We start from the raw sequence: 10,039 nt of genomic DNA on the forward strand, positions 1-10,039 counted from the left end.
GGGGAGATGCCAGCTGTCATATGACAGCTTAATCTCCCCCCCCGGGTGCGCACGATCGCGTCGGGACGGTTTGTTAGCGCGGACGTTGAATCAACGTCTGGTCAGAACAGTAGCACCACCTGCTGGACGTTGATTCAACGTACCTGGTCCGCAAGTGGTTAAACAAATGTTTCAGTAGCAAAATACATACACTTACATAGATATCTGTATAGAAGTCCTAAAAGAGGTACAAATAAGGAAGAAAGAGGGACAGAGGGATTTACCGTATTTTTCAGAATATAAGACTCACTCCCCCCCCCCCCCCCCATTGGGGGTAAAAAGTAAGTGTGTCTTATATTTCAAAGGTGTGGCTAGTTGTCACCCCTCTGCCTCCTCCATCTGTTTATAGCCGCTGTATACGGGCAATGCTGGGAGTGTAGTGAGAGTAGCTGGCAGTGTAGTCAGTGTAGATTGTAGCTGGGAGAGTTGTCAGTGTAGCTGGGAGAGTAATGAGAATAGCTGGTAGAGTAGTCATTGCAGATGACAGTGTATTCAGTGTACCTGGGAGTGTAGTCAGTGTAGCTGAGAGTGTAGTCAGTGTATCTGAGAGTGTAGTCTGTGTAGCTGGGAGAATAGTCAGTGTAGCTGGGAGTGTAGTTGGTGTAGCTGGAAGTGAAGTCAGGGTAGCTGGGCATGTAATCGTTGTAGATGACAGTGTAGTTAGTATAGCTAGCAGTGTAGTGAGTGTAGCTGGGAGTGTAGTCAGTGTAGCTGGGAGTGTAGTCAGTGTAGCTGGGAGTGTAGTCAGTGTAGCTGGGACTGTAGTCAGTGTAGCTGGGACTGTAGTCAGTGTAGCTGGGAGTTTAGTCAGTGTAGCTGGGAGTGTAGTCAGTGTAGCTGAGAGTGTAGTCAGTGTAGCTGAGAGTGTAGTCAGTGTATCTGAGAGTGTAGTCTGTGTAGCTGGGAGAATAGTCAGTGTAGCTGGGAGTGTAGTTGGTGTAGCTGGGAGTGAAGTCAGGGTAGCTGGGCATGTAATCGTTGTAGATGACAGTGTAGTTAGTATAGCTAGCAGTGTAGTGAGTGTAGCTGGGAGTGTAGTGAGTGTAGCTGGGAGTGTAGTCAGTGTAGCTGGGAGTGTAGTCAGTGTAGCTGGGAGTGTAGTCAGTGTAGCTGGGACTGTAGTCAGTGTAGCTGGGAGTTTAGTCAGTGTAGCTGGGAGTGTAGTCAGTGTAGTTGGGACTGTAGTCAGTGTAGCTGGGAGTTAAGTCAGTGTAGCGGGCAACATAGTTAGTGTAGCTGGGCAGTGTAGTGAGTGTAGCTGGGCAGTGTAGTCAGTGTAGCTGGGAGTGTAATTAGTATAGCTGGTAGTGTAGTGAGTGTAGCTGGGACTGTAGTCAGTTCAGCTGGGAGTGAAGTTAGTGTAGCTGGCAGTGTAGTTAGTGTAGCTGGGCAGTGCAGTGAGTGTAACTGGGCAATGTAGTCAGTGTAGCTGACAGTGTAGTGAGTATAGCTGGCAGTGTAGTGAGCGTAGCTGGTAGTGTAGTCAATGTAGCTGGGCAGTGTAGTGAGTGTAGCTGGGCAGTGTAGTCAGTGTAGCTGACAGTGTAGTTAGTATAGCTGGTAGTGTAGTGAGTGTAGCTGGGACTGTGTAGGTGGGTGTGTAGTCAGTGTAGCTGGCAGTGTAGTTAGTGTAGCTGAGCAGTGTAGTGAGTGCAGCTGGGAGTGTAGTCAGTGTATTAGTTGAGCTATGTAGCTAGGATAGAGACGGTTGGGGGGGGGGGGGGGGCATAAAACACTCCTGCACCATGACGCACCAGGTTTAGTATTTTTCTTTTTTTGCCCTGATTCTAAACCTAAGTGCGTCTTATATGCCAGAGCGTCACATTGTCTGAAAAAATTGTAGTACCCAAAGATGGACTGTCCCTCGGCAAAAGGGACAGTTGGGAGCTATGGAATTGAAAATCAGTTTTGTATAAGGGGCGCTTATTAATGTAAAACATACCGTTTGTTATAATAAAGAACCATACACATCATAATACAGCCTCCATACACGGTTGCAGTACATAGATACAATATTACCTGGCTTTCCCAGCTGAGATAATATCAGTTACACAAACACAAGCCTACATATTGTAAGCAAACCAAAACACAGAAGTCAGACCGCAGACCGGCACACATACTGCAGATAACATCTGCTTCTTTCAACACAGTTCAGGTAATGATTTATTTCATCTGCATTTGTGCCGCAATATATTCCAGAAACACTTTTAGGCTGGATTCGCACCGTACTGGATGAAAAACTGATAATATAAAAACTGATTCATTTTTCGCTTAAAGGACCACTATCACAAAAAAAATGTAAAATTTTAAATACATGTAAACATATACAAATAAGAAGTTTCTTGCAGAACAAAATGAGCCATAAATTATTTTTCTCCTATGTTGCTGTCACTTACAGTAGTTAGCAGAAATCTGACAGAACTGACAGGTTTTTGACTAGTCCATCTCTTCATGGGGGATTCTCAATATTTCATTTATTCCTTACAAAAGCTCTCCCTGGAGAGAATCTGTACAAAGCCCCCACCTCCCCTTCCCTCAGCCCCGAGAATATCCCATGAGAAGATGGGCTAGTCCAAAACCTGTCAGATTTCTACAACCTACTGTAAGTGACATCAACATAAGAGAAAACTAATTTATAGCACATTTTACTCTGGGAAAAATAAACTTTTTAATATATGTGTTTTCATGTATTTTCAATTTTTCGCAATAGTGGTCATTTAAAGGGAACCCAAGGTGAGAGGGATATGGAGGCTGACATGTTAATTTATTTTTAAATAATGCACATTACCTGGCTGTCCTGCTGACCCTCTGCCTTTAATAATTTAAACCGTAGACCCCGAACAAGCATGCAGACCAGATGTCTATGACAAATCTGACAAGATTAGCTGTTTGTTTTAGGTGTGATTTAGACCCTAATGACCAGAAAGATCAGCAGCACCGCCAGGCAACTGGTATTGTTTAAAATAATTAAATGTCAGCTTCCATAGGTCTCACACCTTGGGTTCCTTTCAAATAAATGTGTTTGTTAAATTGGGCATCAGTTTTTCACCCAGTGTTCTCCTGCAGTTTACTGGTGAAACTTGAAAAATTACTATATCATGCAAAAGTCCATTTATTTTAGTAATTCATCTTAAAAGGTGTAACTAATATATGAAATATATTACAGGCAAAGCAAGATAGTTCAAGCCTTTATTTGTTATTATTTTTGATTATGGCGTATAGCTTATGAGAACCCCAAAATCAAATTCTCAGACCATTAGAATATTGTGAAAATGTTCGATATTCTAAGCTCAAAGTGTCAGACTCTAATCAGCTAATTCATTCAAAACACCTGTAAAGGGTTCCTATTTCATGTATTAGTTTCACCTTTTAACCACTTGCCGACCGCGCACTCATAACGCGCGTTGACAAAGCGGCAGCTGCAGGACCAGCGACGCAGATCTGCGTCGCCGGCTGCAGGCTAATTACTCAGGAAGCAGCAGCTCGCGCGAGCGGCTGCTTCCTGTCAATTCACGGCGGGGGGCTCTGTGAATAGCCTGCGGGCCGCCGATCGCGGCTCGCAGGCTAAATGTAAACACAAGCGGAAATAATCCGCTTTGTTTACATTTGTACAATGCTGCTAACAGTAGCAGCGTTGTACCAGATCAGCGATCCCCGGCCAATCAGTGGCCGGGGATCGCTGTCACATGACAGGCAGGAGCATGTTAGAGGCTGCACAGGACAGATAATAATAATAATAATGGCAGTATTTGTATAGCGCCTTTCTCCTGTCGGACTCAAAGCGCTTGCGAGGCAGCCACTACAGCGCACTCAGTAGGCAGTAGCAGTGTTAAGGAGACTTGCCCAAGAAACTCCTTACTGAAATAGGTGCTGGCTTACTGAACAGGCAGAGCCGAGATTTGAACCCAGGTCTCCTGTGTCAGAGGCAGAGCCCTTAACCATTACACTATCCAGCCACTTACACTGTGCAGCCTCGGATCTCCGGGGAAGGGAGGGAGGAGAGGGAGAGGGGGAATCCTGCGGTGGAGGGGGCTTTGAGGTGCCCCCCCCCGCCAGCCACAAGCAGGCAGGAGCGATCAGACCCCCCCAGCACATAATCCCCCTAGTAAGGAAAAAAGGGGGCGATCTGGTCACTCTGCCTGGTGTTTGATCTGTGCTGGGGCTGTAGAGCCCACCCATCACAGATCAGCGAAAACAGCGCTGGTCCTTAAGGGGGGTAAAGGCTAGGTCATCAAGTGGTTAAGTTGAATTACCGAAATGGACTTCTGCACAATATTCAAATTTTTCCAAATTCACCTGTAGTGATGCCACTTCCTGCTACCGGTTTAGTGATGTCACTTCCTACTACTAGTATAGCGATATTACTTCCTGCTACTGCATTTTAGCAATTATCATTGTTGCATTGATTCAAGAGCTATATATTAGAAGTATGTAACAATAAACTGAATGCAATAAAATTCACTAGCGCAAGATACTGTAACTGTTACTCCTTTTTTATTTCAGGTAAAAAAGAAAGTACTCCCTCATCAGGTAGGTGAAGGGGAAAGTTCACATATACTTGGGGTTTTATTATCAGAATTTTCTGCCAATTATTTTTTCCTGATTTGTATTACAGATTCTGTTAACCCGACTGGGGTGCCATTTTTGGGAAAAGTGCTAACAGCGGATCAGGCATACGTAGCTTTGGTCTCTCTGCTGGCCATCGGCTTGGTCCTGTTGGCTCTCCTGGTGGTGGTCCTACTGGGTTTTAGCTGTACAAAGAAGAATAAGAAGCAATACAGTACAATTTATAATGGGTCAGTGCCACTGGATGTCATATGAGAACTCCCATGATGCACTTGGCACTCTACGAAGGGACGTGCTTAAGAACTGTAGCACTACTACTATCATGGAACCCATGGGAGCTCCCTGTGCCCTCCTGACCAAGACTTTTTACACAATATTCATCATGGAAGCATCCCGGGGCATGTGGTCAAATGCTTCATAGTCATCATTTGAGGGTGCCGTGAGGTCTAAACTGGCTGTTATACAAATCTGGCATTTACCAGATCTGTTTGCTCTTCCCAAAAGAATATAAAAAGAATAAGAATATAATGAAGCATCTTCTCTGCACTTGATCTGCACACTGATCTAAATGTAACTTTTGTGCAATTAAATAGCTCTTTAAAGTGACACTGAAGTGGAAACGAAACCTTATGATATAATGAATTATTTCTTATTTTTATTTTCAGTTATATAGCTTTTTTTTTTTTTTTTTATAACATTGCATCATACCGTCACAGTTGCAGTTTTAAAACCACACTCTGGGGTTGATTCACAAAGGTTACTTATTTTTCACCTTAACTGTTAGGAGTGCTAATGCAGGAGATAAACAAATAAGGAGAGATAATTCATGAGATAATAGTTAAGGAGAGCTAAACCATGAGTTATGTCCAATAAGGAGAGCTAAATCATAAGTTATGTCAAATAAGGAGAGCTAAACCATGAGTTATGTCAAATAAGGAGAGCTAAACCATGAGTTATGTCAAATAAGGAGAGCTAAACCATGAGTTATGTCAAATAAGGAAAGATAAACCATGAGTTATGTCAAATAAGGAGAGATAAACTATGAGTTATGTTAGATAAAGAGAGCTAAACCATGAGTTATGTCAAATAAGGAGAGCTAAACCATGAGTTATGTCAAATAAGTAGAGCTAAACCATGAGTTATGTCAAATAAGGAGAGCTAAACCATGATTTATGTAACATAAGGATAGCTAAACCATGAGTTATATCCAATAAGGAGAGCTAAACCATGAGTTATATCCAATAAGGAGAGCTAAACCATGAGTTATATCCAATAAGGAGAACTTAACCATGAGTTAAGTTAGATAAAGAGAGCTAAACCATGAGTTAAGACATTTAAGAAGAGATATAATTGTGAGTTAATAAATATGGTGAGACAATTTAACAGAAAAACTTTGTGAATCAGGCCCTCTGTCTTTTAAGCTGTAAAACAAAGCAGAAATTATGGCTATTTTAACTTTTCTGCAGTAGAACCTTATCTCAAGCTGTCTCCTGCTGTTTCTTGGCTGTATAAGTGCTTTAGAAAACAGGACTGTATTGGACCCAGTGGGTGGAATAGCTCAGAGAACCGCTTTTGCATAGATAACAGAGGTCTTTTTTTTTTTTTTACTCTTTCTGCACTGGAAAACAATATGAGACTCATATCTGTGCTACTAATGTTCTATTTCTTAGCTGTACTTCACATACAATGCATTATCTCATAAGTTTATTTTCACTTCGGGTTTGCTTTAAATATACTTACATATCAGTTCCTGGTTGGCGCTAGAGGGGCCCAATGGAAACTCCCAACAGGTTGGACGTGTCTGAATCTGTTTCCAACACTAAAAACCAGGATTCTCTTAAAGGGAACCTGAGGTGAGAGTGATATGGAGGCTGCCATATTTATGTCCTTTCTAAACAATGCCAGTTGCCTGGTAGCCCTGTTCATCTTCTGTTATAAGTAGTGTCTGAGTCAAAACCCTGGAACAAGCATATGGCTAATCCAGTAAAACCTGAGTCAGCTGAGTCAGAGTACCTGATCTGCTGAATGCTTGTTCAGTGTCTATGGCTAAAAGTATTAAGAGACACAGGATCCGGAGAACTGCCAGGCAACTGGTATTGCTTAAAAAGGAAATACATATGGCAGCCTCTATATCCCTCTCACCTCAGGGTTCCCTTTAAAGGGAAGGTTACTTTGAACAACCTAAAAATAAAAAATCCACTTACCTGGGGCTTTCCCCAGCCCCTGGCAGCCGTCCTGTGCCCTCGCCGCAGCTCCGGTGGCTCCCGGGCCCCTCCAGTGGAGATGCCGACCTCGACAGGTCGGCTTCCGGGTCCGTTTCTTCTGCGCTCCATGCGGCTCACTGGTCGCGCTGACGTCATCAGGACTGTACTGCACAGGCGCAGAACTACTGCACCTGTGCAGTACAGTCTGGATGATGTCAGTGCGGCTCTGAGAGCCTCTCACACATGCGCAGAGAGGATCTTACGCCAGAGGGGACCCTGGGTCACTATCGGTGAGCGGAGCTGCGGTGAGGGCACAGAACGGCTAGCAGGGGCTGGTGGAAGCCCCAGGTAAGTGGATTTTTTATTTTCCTTGTGCTCTGATGTGTCCTTTAAGATGCTGATTTCCCATGATCCTTTGCTCCTGGAAATGTGAAACTGTTGCTGCCCTAACATGTGACACATGGACACTTGCACACCCTGGCACAGGAAGCCCGGCTTCCGCAGAATGTGAAGGATCATGCCAAAAAGGACTATGAACGGAATGGACAAGGTTTAATACTAAAGACAAAAATAATTCGTATTTTTTTTTAGTGTTACTTGCAAGAAGCCGCTGAACAAACTACATATGGATTTTCAAGCTTTCCATTTCATAAGTGCTGACAAGATGTCTTTTGATGGTGTTACTTTTTTTAAGATGACAACATGTTTTATTAAAGAACTGAAATATTTGGACTGGTTTTGTTTCTGGAACATTGTTGGGACTAATGTAATAAACATTTTGGATAGGAAAATATTGTCCATAGTCCAAAGATTGGCAGCTCAAATACCTGGCCTAAGAAGTGCTCAGAACGCTGTGTCTATAACTGCGCAATCTCCCTCCAGCCACTAGAGCTTGCAGTTTTGAGTACAGAGTTTCACGTTCTCATTCAGTATGACAAAGTAGTAAAAAGAATGGTGGATACCACCTGTCACACGCCCCCTAGTGGCCGGACCACTCATTGCCTTCCAATCTATTTCAACACACAAACTATCCAACCTTGTGGATGCAATCAGTGCGCTGAAACCACTGGAATGTGGCAGCAAACAGGCTAGGAGGAAGCGTGTGAGCTACAGCAATACAAAACGACACAATATTTCAGGTATCTGCCGCCACTCTCATGTACTGACTGAGAGAAACCGTCTGACTATTCTAAACCTGCAAATAAAAATTGTTAATACACTCTACTCTGGTAGCAAATCTTCAGAAAGGCTAGGATTCTTTCTGGTTGGCTGAAAGGCAGGGTTGCAGCTGAGACAAAATGGCTCAAGGTGTTTTTTATATAAATTCAATATAAATAATTAATATATACATAAAAAGTATTAAAAGTAACAGTTGGAAGAAATATGTCCTTTGTGGAAACTCCAAGCGACATGGGAAAAGTCCTTTGTTTCAGAATAAAAGTTAAAAGCCAGCTTAATGAACCAGAGACGAAGCACCATCATGTACTTACCATATGTCAGTGGGAACATTAGAGAAAACACCTACCCTGCTCTCTGCTTCATCCTTCACTCCTCAGCCTGCTTGTTAACAGCCCGGATAAAATCCCGACTGAGCATTCAGTCTGGCTTTGCTCAGGAATCATTATAGCCGAGTCTGTCTTCTCTGATGTCTTTTCAAGCCCAAGCCCGCTCTGTGGCTCTGCTTTCCTGTTCTGCATATTTGCAGCATCACAGAGAGCTGTGATGAGATGGGAGGAGCTGCTAATGTAATGGTATATTGAAAAACTTTTTTTTAATATATATTTGTTAGTCATAAGAAGTTTTTAGAAATTGTGATTTCATTTTGCACACAGCCCACTAAATAATATGCTTTGAATAAAACTGTGTTTTGCATGGAGTTGTAGTAAAAAAACTAAAAATAAACAGCACACCAGAGGGGCGAAAATACCAGGTATAGTATTTATTTTGTAAAATCTATCGGGGGATATGTTTATTTTGTGCCAAAGCGTTCATCTCTGGTTTCCTTTAGGTCCTCATGCTTGCTGCTTGCCTCCCTGGAGAACAAATGTCATCACATTAATAGGGTCTTTTACCTGCTAGACCCCAAGATTGCACCTCCTGTCCCCAAATATGCAATCAAAATTGGAAACAATCAGAAAACTGATTGATTGTGTTTCTTCCTGAATCAATTGCGTTTACTCACAGTTCATCCATGACACTGCCCCACACAGTCCATGGACTGTGCTCGACCTAGGTTAGCTAAACCCCGAAACAGCAGTAGAAGAAAGAGGACGGTCCGCACTGGTCCAAAAGAGACTGCTTTATTATTGGACGAATCCAAAATTATTAAGATAGACTGTACAAAAAAACAGTGACCTCTAGTGGCTGGAATAAACAGGACTGGAACCATACCAACATCACTCTACCTGCACGCTTCTGATGCTGAATCTGCTTGTTTTTAAATGCAGGCACTTGGAAGAATAATGTACGTTAGGGGCGAAGGTGAGGATTAAATGGGATAAAACACTTTATAAATACATTTCCTACTTGAAGTGAAGGTCCTCATTTGTTAAAGAAAAAATAATATTTATCTCCAGGTGAACTCTGTAAAGTTATCAGGCTTTTACATGTGTGAAGACCTACTGAAAGGTAATCACTGCAGGTAAGTTGGGTTGGGGGAAGAGAGGTTTTGCCTGCTATGACATAATCAGTTAGGCGGGGGGGGGGGGGTGAGTTGTTTGTTTTCCTTAAATATCAGTTATCATGTACAGGAACTTCTCAAAAAATTAGCATATTGTGATAAAGTTCATTATTTTCTGTAATGTACTGATAAACATTAGACTTTCATATATTTTAGATTCATTACACACAACTGAAGTAGTTCAAGCCTTTTATTGTTTTTCTTATTGATGATTTTGGCATACAGCTCATGAAAATCTAAATTTCCTATCTCAAAAAATTAGCATATTTCATCCGACCAATAAAAGAAAAGTGTTTTTAAAACAAAAAAAGTCAACCTTCAAATAATTATGTTCAGTTATGCACTCAATACTTGGTCGGGAATCCTTTTTCAGAAATGACTGCTTCACTGCGGCGTGTCATGGAGGCAATCAGCCTGTGGCACTGCTCAGGTGTTATGGAGGCCCAGGATGCTTCAATAGCGGCCTTAAAGGGATACTGTAGGGGTTTGGGGGGAAATGAGTTGAAGTTACCCGAGGCTTCTAATGGTCCCCCGCAGACATCCTGTGCCT

The 10,039-nt window shown here is 42.5% G+C and overlaps 1 protein-coding gene across 1 annotated transcript in view; it reads left to right on the forward strand.

Moving 5' to 3' along the window:
• The window catches only part of HEPHL1 (hephaestin like 1), a 174,248-nt gene extending 166,711 nt beyond the window's left edge, over positions 1-7,537 (forward strand). Inside the window, exons 19-20 of the mRNA XM_068266810.1 lie at positions 4,543-4,569; positions 4,655-7,537. Coding sequence (XP_068122911.1) covers positions 4,543-4,569; positions 4,655-4,860 — 233 coding nt within the window. The 3' untranslated portion in view covers positions 4,861-7,537. The remainder of the gene's footprint in view (positions 1-4,542; positions 4,570-4,654) is intronic.
• Positions 7,538-10,039: the final 2,502 nt, after the last annotated feature.

The sequence above is a fragment of the Hyperolius riggenbachi genome, chromosome 2 (genome assembly GCF_040937935.1).
Source record: "Hyperolius riggenbachi isolate aHypRig1 chromosome 2, aHypRig1.pri, whole genome shotgun sequence".
Lineage (NCBI taxonomy): Eukaryota > Metazoa > Chordata > Amphibia > Anura > Hyperoliidae > Hyperolius > Hyperolius riggenbachi.